This window comes from Balaenoptera borealis, assembly GCF_965194805.1.
Source record: "Balaenoptera borealis genome assembly, chromosome: 7".
NCBI lineage: Eukaryota > Metazoa > Chordata > Mammalia > Artiodactyla > Balaenopteridae > Balaenoptera > Balaenoptera borealis.
In genome coordinates this window covers 27833554-27851002 of record NC_138864.1, presented here as the reverse complement: position 1 = coordinate 27851002, position 17449 = coordinate 27833554, and the positions used below count along the sequence as shown (strand labels likewise).

At 31.5% G+C, this 17449-nt stretch overlaps 1 protein-coding gene across 1 annotated transcript in view; it reads left to right on the top strand.

The window, feature by feature from the left end:
* Positions 1-17449, top strand: part of SEMA3C (semaphorin 3C) — a 192658-nt gene that overhangs the window by 115123 nt on the left and 60086 nt on the right. Inside the window, exons 6-11 of the mRNA XM_082399365.1 lie at positions 1636-1726; positions 5575-5694; positions 7097-7239; positions 8547-8661; positions 10674-10743; positions 12502-12646. Of these exons, the coding sequence (XP_082255491.1) occupies positions 1636-1726; positions 5575-5694; positions 7097-7239; positions 8547-8661; positions 10674-10743; positions 12502-12646 (684 nt within the window). The remainder of the gene's footprint in view (positions 1-1635; positions 1727-5574; positions 5695-7096; positions 7240-8546; positions 8662-10673; positions 10744-12501; positions 12647-17449) is intronic.

Genomic DNA, 17449 nt, shown 5'->3' with positions numbered 1-17449 from the left:
ACTTTTTTAGTCAAATCTATGTATGACTCTGGCTACACAACCAAGTTTACTAAACTGTATTGTTGTCCTGCAAGTTTATCATTGTTTAGTTTAGTTATTATATAAATGATGACCTCTTGGAAAGCAGACATAGGAGTCAGGAGACTGAATTTTAATTTTGCTTTTGTCACTATTTAGCTATGGGTGATCTTGGACAAGTCATATTTTCCTCATCTTTAGAGTTAATCCATGAACAGCGTCGTGTTATAGGACCTTTCTAGGCTAGAGCACTGTGATTCTTTTTAAGCTGTCTAATTTCCCATTACCTCAGGGATTTCCTGCCAATACGTCAAACTCAGTATAACAGAAATGAACTAGTTTTATTTTCTTTAAAGAGTCAAAACTTCAGAATTAACTTTGTTTTCTTCATCTTCTTGAGTTACCTCCAATTTGTTATTGATTGCCAAGCTCTATTGATTTTCACTTTACAAATCCTCTTACATCTTTACCACTCTTACCCTGACCACTGAGACCTAATTCCTGGACTACTGCAGTTCAAAACCAGTTTGTTTTCTTGAATCCAGTGTCTGTCTTTACAACCACCATTCTCAATCTTCTTAAAGCACAAGTAAGGCCAATCTTCTTAAAGCAATGTTTTGATCCTTTTATTCCATGCTCAAAAATGTTGAGCCCGCATTTCATTCAGGATAATTTTGAAAAGCAGCTTGATAATTAAGGTCCTCCATCATTTAATGCAATCTACAAATGTGATCATTTTTCTTTGAATTTTAGTAGTAGCTTTTACTAACTTTATATAAGAAAAAAGATAAATATACCAACAAAATGCTCCCTCTCAGTGAGGCTACACTGACCATTATATTTCAAATTGAACCCACTGCCCCCCATCCGTGGATTTCCCTAGTCCCATTCCCTGCTTAATTTTTTTCCTAAGCACTGAGTACCATCTAACATACTTTATATTTTACGTATTTATTCTCTTTATATTCTTTATTTATATTGTCTGTCATTAGATTATAAATTACCTACAGGTAAGGATTTTTGTCTATTTTGTTTACTCTACCCCCAATGTTTTGTCAGTGTCTGGCAAGTAGTAGGTGCTCAATAAATTTTTGTTAAATAAATAAATGAATGAGTAAAAGAAGCATTTTTATCTTAATTATGAATTATTTTGTTGAATCTAGTATAATGCTTTATATAACAAAATAAGTGGTAACATAAAATTTTATGTTTAAAAAAAATCTTGATTATTTTGAAAGTATCATAATTCTTATACACATTGTTTCTCTGTAATCAGTTTTCTTCTTTTGGCCAATGTTCAACATACCTAGTTCAGGTTTACAATGATCCTTGATTTCCAAGTGTTCTTTATTGATGTTGATTTGAGAACTTGTTGGATCAGCTTTATGGGGAGTGTAGTAGGATGTGAACTTGACCTGCTGAGGTCAGCTTTATAACTTACAAATGGATTCCTCTTATAGGCCAAGAAAGTCTTACTATAGTAAAATTGAGAAGGCATAAGCAACCAAGTAGAAAGCATATTATTTATGATGGTGCTTTGTTTTACTAAAGAACAACTGGTTAACTAAGATAAAGTAATTTATTGTTACTACATTTCCAATTTTATCTGTAATAAAGGACCAAGTTTTCATGATTGACTCCAAGTGTGAATCTGGAAAAGGACGCTGCTCTTTCAACCCCAATGTGAACACAGTGTCTGTTATGATCAGTAAGTGGAAAATAAAAGAGGGAGGGGGAAATATTTTTTAAAAAAGGAAATTAAAGAAAATAAATTCATGATATCATATGTCCATTTTGGATAGCTGCATGGATGATAACACCTGAGTAAAATAATAGAAAGAATGTTGTGAGAAATTTTAATTTCTCATTTCCAAGAATATTCATGATTAAATGATAACCATGTATTTTTTCATCTAATATGACTGCTGTCATTTGTAGAGCAAGTCAACCATTTAAAAAGCGTACGTATGTATATACATATATTAATAGGTATTGTGTATGTGCATACATATATTAATATATATTATAAAGTAAATTTCAGTGTTTTCTGTAGTTGTTTTTCTAGTATTAATTATATTCACTTTTCCTCATGTTTTAGTAATCTTTTACAAATGATTAAAACTGGTATTTCTTTCATGAGAAAGAATAACAAAGTGCATGTGTTAGCCAAGTACATTCTCTGTGGATTGTCTAGAAGTTGCTGTACTAAAAAAGATGTGCTCGTAAAATCATTTTTTTATTTTCTCATTTTTTATAAAATATATCAGTTAAGAAGCAGGCCCAGTTGCTTGCTGCTACACACATTAACAAATCAATGTCCTTGAGTCTCAATCATCCAGTGCCTGTCTATACCTCACTTAAAAGACATTCTTTTCTGGCTAATTAAGACACTTCTAGAATATGTCTGACTTAACGTTAGTTGACTATGGGACAAATCTTGGATTTCAGTGTGCCGATTATATAGTAAATGCTTTTCCCTTTTTGTTTCTCTATATATTGCCAGTGGTAAAATTGCATCATTTGACAGTAGAACAGGTGGAAAAATAATTAATTTGTTCAAAACCCTTTGCTTTGATTCATTTAAAAAGGCAACTCATCTTTCTTTCTCAGATCTGGAAACTAAATTAAGACAAATACATCCAGCACTGGCTGAAATGTGAGCTTGGAAATTATCCAGTAAATTATTTCCCTATAGTCATTCAAATTGGGCAGGGAGGAAATGAAAGTATATCATTAGGACAGAAAAATTAGAAAGCTTTGAAACTTCAAGATATCCAATTAAGTCTGAGGCAGAGTATTTTCAAATAAGTTTCTAAATATTATTTAATAGAAGCAGTGTCTCAGAAAGTATTTTCTTCATGAGGAAGAAAATTTTATTCACCTTTAGAAACTGTAAGATTTGTATAGTACTAGAAAAAATATAAAGTTTTCACTTATTTCAAGTTAAATGCTATGAAAATAAACTTCTAAATTCTAAATTATTGTTAACATATATTGGAGTTTTATCTCATCAAATATTATTTAGAACAAAAAAGGGTTAAAACAAGGCAGTATAAATTTTCCTGTTAAACTGTAGTAAGTCATGTAATAGTTTTGCGCTTTAGAGAATTGGATTCATTTATGAAATTAAAGTTGTTATTGCTCTTCATTTTTCAAGGACCTGAGACTTCAATTTCTAGGCTTATATTCCTATGCTACTTTTTAATATTTTGATTAACATTATAATTTTTACTCTCAAAGAAAATCATTAAACAGTTTGCTTAACTTGAAACCTGAAACTAAAAAGAGCAGGAAGCTTTATAACCTTATATTTATCATCTTATTTATTGTACTGATTATCCCTGTAATATTATCTCTAATATTGTGCATTTCATTTGTGTAGTCATCTCACTTTGCCATTTGATGTTTTATCATTTCTGTTCAATTGCAGTGCACTAAATAACACAACTTGGTTAAAATATTTCTATCTATTAAAGTGCCAAGAAACGTTGAGCATTAGAAGAATTTCAAATTACATAATATAGCGTGGAATCTGGCCCAACGTGCTAGTGTTCTTTTGCTATTTTTCGTAATTATTGTAGCAGAACAAAGTCAGATGACATCTCTTAAAGAACCTCTTCAAAACCTCATGAGATATTTTTTAGTCAGTGGAAGTACAACTGGAAAGCAAAATATTTTTGGATTAAAGTTTAAAAGGAGCAAGTTTATCTTTGCATAAACCCTACAATGAAATTCTGAAAAAAAAGAATTTCTACTCTCAAATAAAATTCTTTCCAAAATGACATTAATTAAATATTTCTTACACAAAATAAAGCAGAAACTTTATTATTCTTAACTTGCTATTAAAATTGCTGAGAATTTAAGACAGGAAATGAAGCCAATTAGCCATCTAACTCTTTTGTAATGTTTAAGACATAACTAATAAGGTGGTATGCAGTAGGGTTAGAATCAGTCCTGTCTACTATAAACCATCCTCTGAGTGTCCTTTTATTTTCCTTCCTGTAAACAGATACGATAATTCAGAGCTGTGCTAATAAATCTATTGAATATCAGGAATTTATAACCTCCTCTTTTGGGTATAATTGGGTATAACAAAGCTGTGAAATAATTAACTACAAAGTTATCTCAATTTAACAATCATTGTATCTACAGAATACTTGTGTAGATGCTTCACAAATGTTCACAAAATTGTAAAGAAGCTAAATAGCTCAAAATTCTTTCAGGCACTTTTTGTTATCTCCCTATAATCTGTTCCCATGGACTTCAGATCTCTACCAGGAAGCAGAACTTGGCGACACAATGCCTGACATACCCACTTGCTAACTGGTAGGGGTCCAGTTTGTGACCTGGTGAGCACATATTAAAAACATTCCATTCTCCATTCTATCCTAGGCCAACCGGTATTGCTTATTACTAAACAGTGAGCTTAGAGTGCTTTAAAATGTTTCAGTCCTGCCAAAATGACCACAATCTGAAGGTAGCCAGGGGAGTAATTCTAGAACATCAGTCAAAGAACACAGCTGCATGGTAGTTCAGTGGGCCAAACCTGATCAATTTTATTATTTTTTAAATAGATACTTAACTTTGTACTCAAAGGTCATATATACCAATTTACTGCTTACTCTCCTTACTAGAATAAAAATTAATGTGGATCTTAACAAATAAGCAAAATGTCCAGTGTTGTGAACATACAGATTAACATATCTTATTTTGTCATTAATGATGATAATTTAATTTAATTTTAAAATATCTTTTTTCTTATCTTTAAGTTTTATTTTATATGTACTAATATGTTAAGACATATATGGCTTATTAACATCATATTATATTGTTAACATAATGTTAACATGTTATGCGTTACAATTGAAAAAGTAGCAATTTGTTTACCTTAGAGAAACCTTCTAGCATAAAGATCAAAACATATACATTTAATGATGAAATTGTTTTATCATTAATAGTACTTTGACAATTTGATGTGGCTTCCATCTCATGAAATAATAATAATAAAAACTATTATTTTCAATCCATTTAGTAAAATCATAGAGTTTTTAATATGTAGTGTAAACTTTTGATCATAATCCAATTCCAATAGAAGTTTGAGATTCAGGGTACTAAATGACTTATCCCTAATTCCCAGTTTAACTACAGCCAAAATTAGAAATCAAGTTTTCTGACTCTTACAGTATTTTTTATTTATTAAAGAAGTAATAATTAAGCCATTTCTTTATTTTTATACCTATATTATTTCTGCCATTTCAGATACACACTACACTATATAATTAAGTTTAGTTAAGTATTTAGTATAATTAAGTACAGGCAGAGGAATTTTTATCTCTATATCAAAAAGATTGTTTTGGTCATTATACAGGCAATAATGAGACCAAATTAAACTTTATCCAATTTTTTAATTTAGTGGGCAATGGAAACCAATTAACAACTACAAATATTCTGTAATATGTGTCATGATCTAGTAAGCAAATTCTCCTTGATTTTAAAAATAGCCTTAAAAACAGTTACGATTTGCTTTTAATTTTGTTCACATTTGCTTTTTCATAGATGAGGAGCTTTTCTCTGGAATGTATATAGATTTCATGGGGACAGATGCAGCTATTTTTCGAAGTTTAACCAAGAGGAATGCAGTCAGAACTGATCAACACAATTCCAAATGGCTAAGTGGTAAAATAACAGTTTATCCATTTTCTGAGAATCATACTTTAAACTAATTTGTTTAATTTCATAATGAAAATTACATTAAAATGGTTAAAAAGTTAAAATATGAGTAACAACAATTCTGTACTCTGTGATTTTAAATATTTAGGCTAAATAAGTAAATGAAATGAGCCGTATTTCATATTCTAACTCTTTATTAACAATCATAGAATTATCATAGGATATATGAATAAATAAGAATGACAGTGATATTCATCATATGTACCTATAGACAAGAATCTTCTCCAGTTGTTTAATTGTTGCATATTACAATTAAACGTCATTTATTTATTTGGTCTACTTGTATATTTTAATAATGCCAAATCTAAACATTTTCCTAAATTTATGACAGATATAACGAATAGGGCATATTTAGGAACTCCTATTTGTTTTATGCTTAGATTCTAAACTTATAAAGCTGGTATATATTATTTTTTCACAGTTTGACTAATACTTAATGGAAATCATAAGTATGATAATTTTATGATTATCAGTGTTCAAATGTTTTCAATTTTGGGGGTCACATGGAATTCACATCATGAAAAGTACTCATTTGACTTTAATGTACAATTCCAATCAGTTACTGTTGTTTAGAGGCAGAAGAAACCACTAAGATCTTTGTCATTTCACCCTGGGGAAAATTTAAGCTGACCTTAGATTTGGCAATTCACTTAACATTGCACAGTTAAGCATGAATCACTACAGTTAAGCATCTTATTTCACTGACAGACCAGCACAAGAAAGCAGTGATTGTCCATTTACTTCTTCAAATTTTTCCTCCAGTACATCTGGAAATAGAGTATTCCAAAAATTGTTTTGTTCTTGAAATAAGGAATCCCTCTATGTCGTCAAATGACTGCATTTTTTCCTTGAAAAGTTTCCCCTTCATTTCATATGCTGTATTTTAAGTAAAATGTGTTTTTCAGATCATGGACTCCCAACTCCTCATTCTGCTTCAGTGAATTTGAGTTTATATGCACTAGATTGAAAACCACACGTTTAAAAACAAACTTCTTTTTCTATGAAACGACTATCAGATCCCATGGGAAATAACTGGTAGAAAAGTTTTTCAATATTTTAAAACTCATCAGGCACAAAGAAGTTTTGCAATTAGTGTACTTCCAGAATGTATTTCAGACAGAGAAAAATAGTTTAAGCTTTATATCATAGCTATACTTTGTGGCACTTGACTTTCCAAATGCGGTATGTTCAGTGAATACAATTGCTTGCTTTTAGACTTTCTGGCTATGAATATTGAATTGTTCCTTTATACCAAAGATGGAGAAGGCATGTGCCTGTGGTCTACTTGGATGGAGAGTAGATGGATTTTCATCATGAGTATATATATCGTCTTTGTATTTTTTTCTAGAACCTATGTTTGTGGATGCACATGTAATACCAGATGGCACTGATCCAAATGATGCTAAGGTGTACTTCTTCTTCAAAGAGAAACTGACCGACAATAGCAGAAGCACAAAACAGATTCATTCCATGATTGCTAGAATATGTCCTGTAAGTATTAAAGTTGTTCTAATTTGAAGAAAGACTAAGAAATTCAAATTATGTAAACATGTCTTCTTTTTCCAATAGTTTATCTTCCTACTTTTTAAATCTACGGTTACAAATTAATAAAATATTAAAAGGAGACATTTAGATTTAATGTTTATTCACATCAGTCATACAAGATAAACACACTATTTTGGAAAATAATTTAATCCAAGGAATATTTTGGTTATGGTTTTACACAAACAGTTTTGATTACTTTTTGCTTTTTTCCATTTAATGCATTAGTATTAAAAAGAAATTGCTAAATTGTATATTATAGAAAGAAATAGAACAATTCTTGTGAATAAAATACAGCAAAACATCAGTAAAAGACAATTATTGAGGAACTGTCTATAATAGTGAGAATTAAGAAATGCTTTAGTAAAATACAGTTCTAATTACAAACTGATCAAAATGTTCTTGTGTATCAAGAGTAAGTATACGAAGAAACTCAAAAAAACTCGTCTTCTCACATAAGAGTATTACAGGCTTGTCCTGACTCATTTATGATTAGCATCTTCTGTGCAAAAGTATTTCTTAAAATATTTACTGTTTAAAATAGTCTATTTTTAAACATTACAATATTCCACTGATTTTGGAGCTTATGTGCTTCTCAGTCATTTGGAACAAGGCAGTAAAGCCAGCTGATGATGTGAAAGGCTTCAGGGAGTACAGAAAAAATGTCATTCAATAGAGACTATTTGTGAATGATCCAAATACCATTTTCCCTGCCCTGACCAGAGAAATATGTATATAAAGCATCTGATTAGAAATAGTAAGGATTAAATGATAATGCAGAGAAATGAAGGAGAGAAAATAGAATTATTGGGGACTATTTGGTGTAAGTATAAACCCACTCTCCTGACCACGGTAGAATCTGCACGCTTCCCTGTATACAATCATTTATGTTTGTACTGAAGAAAATGAGTTATCAAGAAAAGGCAAATTAAATTATGTAGTCTCCATAACAGTTTACTCATATTTTCATCAGAAATTTAGAAAGCGTTAATGGCATATATTTATTAAATTCATTTTGATACATTTTCAGTTGATATCATATAATAGGAGAATAACAGTATAACTAAGGCTATTTTTTAAAAATACTATAGATCTTAAATATTCCTCTTTAACTATTGATATGCAGATTTGGTTAACATTTCCATCTTTCAGATTATAACAAATCCCCAAATAGTAAAATTTACCCCAAGGTAAATTTTAAACACACTTCAACATTTATTGAAGCAATCTGAAATGTGTTTACGAAATGGTTTCAGAATGACACTGGTGGACTGCGTAGCCTTGTCAACAAGTGGACTACCTTCTTAAAAGCGAGGCTGGTGTGCTCGGTAACTGATGAAGATGGTCCGGAAACACACTTTGATGAACTAGGTACGTAAATGTGAGATTGAAAAATGTTCTTGAAAGAGAGTTTGTAAAGTTTACGTATTTTAATAAACTCTCACAAGAGGATGTATTTTTCATGAATGTTTTCAGCATAAATAAGTGCTGATTTGAATTAATGATCTGGATACTGTTCATGAATTTCCTGAAGTATTTTTTAAATCTGTCTTGCCCCTAAGTGCACGGCTGAAACATTTAGTTCATTGAATCCACCATGATATATGAATCCGTGTGTTTTGTGTGTGTGTTTGTGTCTGTTTTAGAGAGAGAAGAGAGAGGTATTTATATAATTTATATATAAGTAATGATATGTTTGTGCTTTTCTAAAATAAATGTGTATTTCATATATATTTGAATTCTGATATTCTGGTTTAAAATCAGTTTGTATGAGAATACAGCTATATATTTTTACTATAGTTAATGGACAGAATAGAGGTTAGATGGAAAAGTGTCAGAGTAGAAAGTAGACTTGTGCTCCAGTTTTAGTTCTTCTTGGTGACCCTGGGACTAAATATTCTCAGCATGTGTGACATGAGGAGGGTTATACTTTCCAGGTCAAATAAGGACTGACAATCTGATTCCTTTCTACCAAGGAACAGTTCTCTTTTTTTTTTTTTTTTAATTTAATTTAATTTTATTTTTTATACAGCAGGTTCTTATTAGTTACCTATTTTATACATATTAGTGTATACATGTCAATCCCAATCTCCCAGTTCATCACAGCACCACCACCCCCCCATCCACGCTTTTCCCCCTTGGTGTCCATATGTTTCGAACAGTAGGATAACTTGGTACACATCATAGTATCATGTTTACTAAGTGCCATTTAGAAATGACTTTTATTTTGCTTTAATCCATTAAAATATAAAATGCTGGTTAGTCTCAAATACTGAGGCAGGTGATGAGGTAAGCAATAAAAATGTATTATAATATGGAAAAAATACTGGTTCTAGCAACTACAATAACTGAAATAGACAGTTGGTCTCCTCAGAAAGCCATTATGTTGATCATAGAAACACAAGTTTTTATTTCAGCTTTTCTAGAAAAAAGTTCTAAGTATGATTTCATGTTATAACCTAGTTACTCATTATTTCCCCCCAAATTCTTTGCAAGTATATTTATGTTTCAGTGACTTAGAATGTTTCAGTCTTTCCCGTTTTTAGGGAGAATAGACAGTGCCAGCCTTTTATGGAAAGACTAGTGGTTATTAATTTATTGCTTAAGAGGTTCTAAATTTATTGTGAATAACAAAATACATCTTTCTTTGTATTGGTCAGCAAGAATCTTACTTGCAAAAAGGCCACTAAATCCAGATCTTTCTTGCATTCATAACAATTGGTTGTTAATTGGAATTTCCTATCAGAAATTTACTTCCAGGTTCTGTTATGTATTACTGCACCTTACGATCTATACTTTTGCCTTTGCCTCAATATACTTTAAAATTCTTGTTGTTAGGGGAACTATTGATTAAATAAAAATATCACTAGCAATTTTGACTAAAGGACAAAAAGTCTTATAAGTCATTGTGAAAAAGTTTTCTTCCATGTTCCAAATTCTAACCCTAGATTAAAAAGAAATTGAGATTTGTAATACTTTTTAAATTAAAAATGTAATATATTGTCATTAAGGATATTTAGAAAATTCAGGAAAAAAGAAGAAACAGGAAAATTTCTGTAGCTTTGTTAACCAGAAACACTCACTGGTAATCTTCTTATTGTATTCTGATGTATAGTTTTAAGGTTTACATGGTTCTGGTCCATATTAAATACCATTGTGTCTTTTCTATTTAATATTATTTCATTAGCATAGTTTCCATAAGTGTTTGTATAACATTTTATTTAATTTACTTTACCATGTGCTTATCATTTAGTTGCTGTCAAATTATCATGATGCTGCAGGAATATCTTTCTGAATAATACTTTTCGTAGTTGAAATGATTTCTTAGGATAAATTTTTTAAATATTTGGGAATCTTAAAAAATTGATATTTCCCTTTTATAGAGGATGTGTTTCTGCTGGAAACTGATAACCCAAGGACAACACTAGTGTATGGCATTTTTACAACATCAAGGTAATTATTAAACAATTACATTGTATGAGTTAAACAATAAACTTTATTAAGTAATAGTAATTATTATAAAAACGTTCTTTTCAACTCTTTAATTTTACTTAACACTTAGGATGTAACTCTCTCATTTTATTACTTTTGCCTGATTACTAAAATATATTTAAGCTGAACTCAGAGTTTCAAAATAGTTTTGTATGAGGTATTTATAATGATTATATGCTATTTTTCTCAAAGAAAGGAAAATATAAACTACAATGCAGGGATAATGTACATAAGCTATATTGTTTTAAGGAAATAATTTGAAGACTCATGATGCAAATAAAACTCTTGGCATTTCTATTATAATTTTTATTTCAATAGCAATCTAAAGTGATAACTATCAATGCACTAAACCAGTTTTCATGTTCCATGTGACAGTATTTTAGATATTTGAAAATAGCTTTGTTTTCTAATTTATCTGGAATGCCCAATCCCAATTATCATGTATTTCAAGACACTTCAGCATATTCTCATCCTTTCCTGTGTGTATTCCTGTGTACTCATTTTACATCAGGAATGTTATTCAGAATTCAGCACAATACTCCAGTTGTGATATGGCCAATTCAGAATGTCCTTTTCATCAGACAGTCAACTACAAAATGAAAATCTAAAGATTTTACCATTCTTCTCTAGTGGGGGAAACATGGTAAAATTGTAAACTGTAATGGGCCATTCACAGTAAAAGAATATCACAGGGATATTGATTATAAATCATATTTACTTTGCCCTATAAGATATCTAAAAAGATGTCTTTCAGGATGAGTTTAACTCCTGTTTTAACAAAGGAAATAGTCTTGATTTAACTCACAAAGAATTGAAAGAAGCAAAAAGAACCATATTCTTAAGAAGAAAATGTTTGTCTCAAAAAAATATTTCCCTAGTTTCTGTGTTTCCCTAGTTCTGTGTTTCCCAACACCAATAACTTTAACATAGAAAAAATTTTGTCATTTCTGACTATTAATGCTAATGATTAATAATATATCTTGGTTTTCTCAAGTTTTCTCAAGTGGGCATCTAAGTTTCCCATTAGGCATCTAATTTAAGAGAAATATGTGATTCAGAAAAATGTTGGTTTCAGTCAGTCTGCCTAGTGACAATGGAAATAGTTTTCAGTATGCATCCAAATAAACTTGATGAGAATTTATTGACTAAACATAATTTAAGGAATCTTTTTTGGACTCTGTTGTTTACAGCAGAGTAGCAGGGAAAGTTTACAACAAGTTCTCCAACTACTATTTAGGACAGCATTGTAAGAATACTCTCACATTGAAATAATCTTAAGACAAAGAGATACAGTGTTCTCTTTTTAATGAGATTTATTTCTGTGAGGTAAACTATGATAGGTTATGTTGATACTGATTTAGAATTCAAATCATATTTTTTAATAAATCATCAATTCACTTTTTGTTTAATATCTTCTGCAAGATAAACCAGTTGGAAATTTCTTTGTCTTGTCCTATATTTAGGACAAGTACATTGAGTACTTTTCTATAACTTATTGTCTACTACCGGCATGGGTGAACTAAATGTTTTGATGCTTTTCATATCAATGGCTTATTTCAAAACAGTAGAAGTTTTTTAGTTTTTTACAATGTGTACCATAACATTCAACTTTTCCATGATGAATTACATCAACTTATCACAAATTTTACCATTTATTTTTTAAATTGTATTTAAATTTTAAAAATAAGACAATTAATATTTTTCTATTTTCTTTTTTAGCTCAGTTTTTAAAGGATCAGCAGTGTGTGTGTATCATTTATCTGATATACAGACTGTGTTTAATGGGCCTTTTGCCCACAAAGAAGGGCCCAATCATCAGCTGATTTCCTACCAGGGTAGAATTCCTTATCCTCGCCCTGGAACTGTAAGTATCCAGGAAACTTTCTTTGTTATTTTACTTTTTTAAAAAGTATAAGTTACTAAGATATGAATATCATGCTGATGTTTATTAAATACAACTATAGACCTACTGGTATACTCATTATAATTTTTCAGCTCACAAGTTCTTAGATTTGGGATTTTAAAAATATATATGTTACAGCTTTCTGTACAATTTTTTCTAAGTGCTATTGATAATAAAATCTCATTTGTATTTCAAGACAGCTGGATATGTTAGATAGGGAAGAGGTATTTTCCTAATTTTACTGGCATAAAAACCATAGCTTGGAAAGTGTTAACATTCTGGAGGCAGCCTAAGAATTTGAATGCTAGTTGCTTTTCACAATCCTTCCTTATATTAAGGAATCTCATCTACTTTAATGAAAGAATAATCATGTGAGAATTAGTTTAGAGATAAATCATGTGGAGATATTTCAATTTTAGGGATATATTTAGTTAAAAATTATACGTTGTGTGTATTTCTCAAAGAAATAAAATGGTATGTGTGAGCAAGTAATGACAATGAAAGTGATGTAATTCACATAAAATATTTATAAAGTTTTGAGGCATACAAATATAACCATGTCTTGCAACATTGTAGTATTAAGGGATACATTGTAAACTACCTTTTCCAGCTGAAGTTACAGACAGTGCACTGGCAGATTGGAACTGAGTTTTTCTAGGACAATGATCACAGTCTTACTATTTGTTTTTAATTTGGACCATAATAGTGCTGCATTGCATTCTAAAATATTGATTAGTTTCTGTCTCTGTAAAATATCATACAACACACTGATTGAGAGGAGATGTTACACAACTGACCAAGAGGAATATAATTCTCTTATATCCTTGCATTTCATAAAGTAAGGTTATATTTATAAATTGGGTTGGAGGGAAGTAAAGAATGATTTTTTTTTAAATTGAAGGATATTTATTAAAATAATATTTACTTAAAATGTTTTTCTTTTTATTTGAATATGAAATCCCCTTTGTCAACATGCTTTCAGACATTCATTCCTCGTAATTTTTACTGACTGTTGATTCACTTTAGTTTTGTGTTATTATTAGAGTTTCTTTGCGATGCATTATTTGCTCCTTTGTTTTCTCATCATTTTAAAGTATACTGCTGTCAAATTTTTTAAAAATAGAAAAAAGTGTGCTAAGCCTGTAAAGAACATGTTTATTCAAAATTAAAAGGGCTCAGGTTTGGTTCCCTGGCTAGGAAGCTCAAAGATTAGTCATTGATATGTATTTTATTAGAACAATTAACTTTTAATTAATTTTGGAAAGATTATCAGAATTGCTACTTATCCAGGAAAGAATTGTTTTAAAAAGTTGCAGTTAATCACGGCTGGCAACAAAGTCTTAACCATAGAATTACCTTCTCCTTTTAAATGATTTCACTTTGATGCTTATAGCTCAACAGAAGATGGAAGAAACATTTAATTATTTGGTACCACACAAGGAAAAGAAGTCAACAGATATATCCATCTTAGGGTACCTCAAGTTGGAGTGTGTTGGATAAGAAGCAGGGTTTACATAGGAGAAGGGAAAGCAAAGGGGAAGCTGAGTAACTTTCAAATTCCATCATAACTGAAGGCTCTCATTATTTCATTGAATGTAGTTCATGTATTTTCAAATGATTCACTGATAAAATATCCAAAGATTTGTCATATTTTTGAGAATTGCTTGCTATTTGAATTTGACCAAGTCATTGCTTCATCTTAAATCAGCAAATTAAGAGGCGGTTGTGATTATATATGCTTTCATCAGTTATTCTTTTGAACAAAATATATATGGGATTAGTACAGGAGCAATTGATTTGTAAACTGAATAAAATTCCATTTCCCCCAAATAAAACCTTAAGAGAAACCTCTCAGATACAGATAAAAGAGAGCCACACTCATTGAATCAGGGTTCAAGGCCTCAGAGCCTCAATGAGTGTGTGCTGGAGTTAGCTTGTACCTGGCTGGCAAGAAGAGATTGTGTTCACCCCATCTCAATTAAGGACATCACAGTAGCAACTGGAAATCAGCCATGGTGGGAGTACTACACCATGGAAATTGGCAGATGTTACAAATCAGGGTTTTTCCCCTAAAGAAAAGCACTCCCTGGTCCCGCACTGCCTCATAAGACTCTTCACCCAATGGCAGCTCAAAAGGACTCTGAGAAGGACACTCATGTTGAATGGCAATTATCCTACATAAAATGTGAGACTAGATAAATCATTTTTAGGAAAACAATATAAACCAACGCTAAATTAGAAAATTCTGCAAACAGTCCCACTTTTCACTATTTCTTAACTCCTAAGAATAAACATATTTTCCTGTTCCAAAGCAGTGTGACATAAGCCAGGGCTTAGTGACACACATCTGGAGGAGACTCCATGAAAAAAGGGAGTGAGTAGTCAGTACTTGAGACATATTTCTATAATGTGGTTTCTTACATCTGGTGCTGAGACCAGAGCAACTCCTTTAAATTAAAAAAAAAAAAAAAATTGTCAGATGAGTAATCCTTAGGGAATAAAAGAGGCTGGGTGGAGGAATGACCTCTGGAACTGCTCCTGGAAAAACATACCTCCCTGAAGATGCAGTTCCTCCACCCTTCACTGAGCAAAACACCATGAAGTCAGCTCTCTGACTCAGAGTGGCCAGTAACTGTCTCTTTCTTGGGCTTCTAAGGTTTAATATCACCTTCATGTAGCCAGAAGGCCTACAGCCAATGGACCCAAAGCATTCTTTTTCTCTAGGGTTAAGAATGTTGCCTCTGAAGCCTCCCAATGTAGGATCAACTATGATCGCCATACTTTATTTCCCTATACAGTAGTCCAGTTGCCAGGTCAACCTCATAAATATATGACTGGATTCTTAAAGAAATGACACTGGCAGAAATCCTATACCCTCATTCTAATGTTCCTGGTAGGTGCTTCTTTTAAAGCAGCATTGATAGCTGTGTTAACAGACTCCCAACTAGCAAGCCCAAGTCAGTAGGAAGAAGCCTGCCAATTGTGTCATAATGTTTTTCCATAAGTAATACAAGTTTGTGGAAGAAACAAGACACCTTTGGTATGTTGCAAAGGGCAGCCAAGGACTGCAGATTCTCTCTGTGGCTGAGCTAACATATTACATTATTCTGATACAACATGTTTAAGCTTCTGTAGAAGATTGTGTTTGCTTATACTATACTGTTAAAGCAGAACCTCACAAAAGTCTTCAGTTTTAACATCTGTTTATACCTGGACCAGAACCATCTGCTTCAATCACCGTGCTTTGAACAGGTCTACAACCTGGTGCAGCAAAAGAACACAGAAAATTCATGATCCTGACAAAATTGCCAGCAAAATAGTTTCCCTTTTTCTTGGGACCACTAACTATATGGATCATGTTCAAAGCATCTTTTGGTTGTTCTTACATTAGAAGCATTTTTATTCCTCATAGACATTTTAAAACATAGTTAGCAAAGTTTACAATAAAATTGAACATATGAGGCATATAGGCATGAAAAGTTAATTACATATTGTTTCACATAATTATTCAAGACATATGAATAAAGCAGACAATAAATATTATTGAAGTCTAGAGAAAAAAGAGGTCGTCATGGGACAGCGCTGTTTGAAAAGGCATATAAAAATATATGAGATTGAGCTGGGCCTGAAGGGTAGTTGATGTGGATAATTTGGATAAGTAAGGAGGGATGTTTCAGGCAAAGGTTACTGCATACATTACAAAGCAAAGACAGAAATTAATAAGTGAATCCTAGAAGCTCTGCATGGGCTAGTAGGACTGGAACAAAGAGCTGTTTTAAGTCGCGGAGGATAAGTACAGGGAAGATGAGGGCCAGCTGGTGCATAAATACAAGTCTTCAACTTTGTAATTCTTTGGGCTTTAAATAAAAGGCCTAGATTACCAAGGGTTTAAACATAAGATCAATTTCTCTCCGAACACAAGTTTCAAAGACCAATGCTAGAAACTAGCCTGGATTCTAGAATATCATTTATTTATGTCCATTTATTTATCCATATACCACTTGTCCTTCAAGTGTTAGGTCAAGCTCCTTTTGAACATGCCAGTCACTCCTTCTGTGAATAGTTTTGCATTTATTTTCTGTTACCTGTCTTTAGCCTCAACTCCTACCTCTTTCTTTCACTTTGTGCTCTGTGATTCAGGATTGCCCCAGGATTTATAGTTCCCTAAATATTCCAAACTCTTTTTATTTTTTTTAATCTCTAAACCTCTTCACTAATTTTGGCAGCCTTAAGTTCTCTACTATTCTAAATTCATTTAAAAAGTATTGGCTCTTATTGATCATGAACCAAATTCTGTTATTTATTTTATATTTATCTTAAATTATATGTCTCAATTGTTATTTTACTTTGAATATGTCCATCTTCCTTACTAGAACACTTGTGTCTAGAAGACAATGGTAGCTCCCTATTCTTAAGTCCCCAACTGGGCACATCAAAAAGCATTTTGAATAAAAGCTGTCCAAAGAATTGACATATGAATTAATATGTGAATATATTAATGCTGAAAACTAGTATAAATGGGTGAGTGGATTAGGAGCAGATGCTCAAGAATACCTGAGAATAGGAAGGAAATTTGTCATACTTCCTTAACATGGCATTCTTATTGTTCCTGCATTTCACTTAGAACTTTAGTAATCAAAACACTTAAAATGTCTTTACTCAAAAAAGGAGTGCTTATCACCACTTGATAAACAGAAGCTAGAACTGGAGAAAAGCAAACACTTAAAGGAGAAGTTTAACCAAAATTACTTAATGACTATTTGT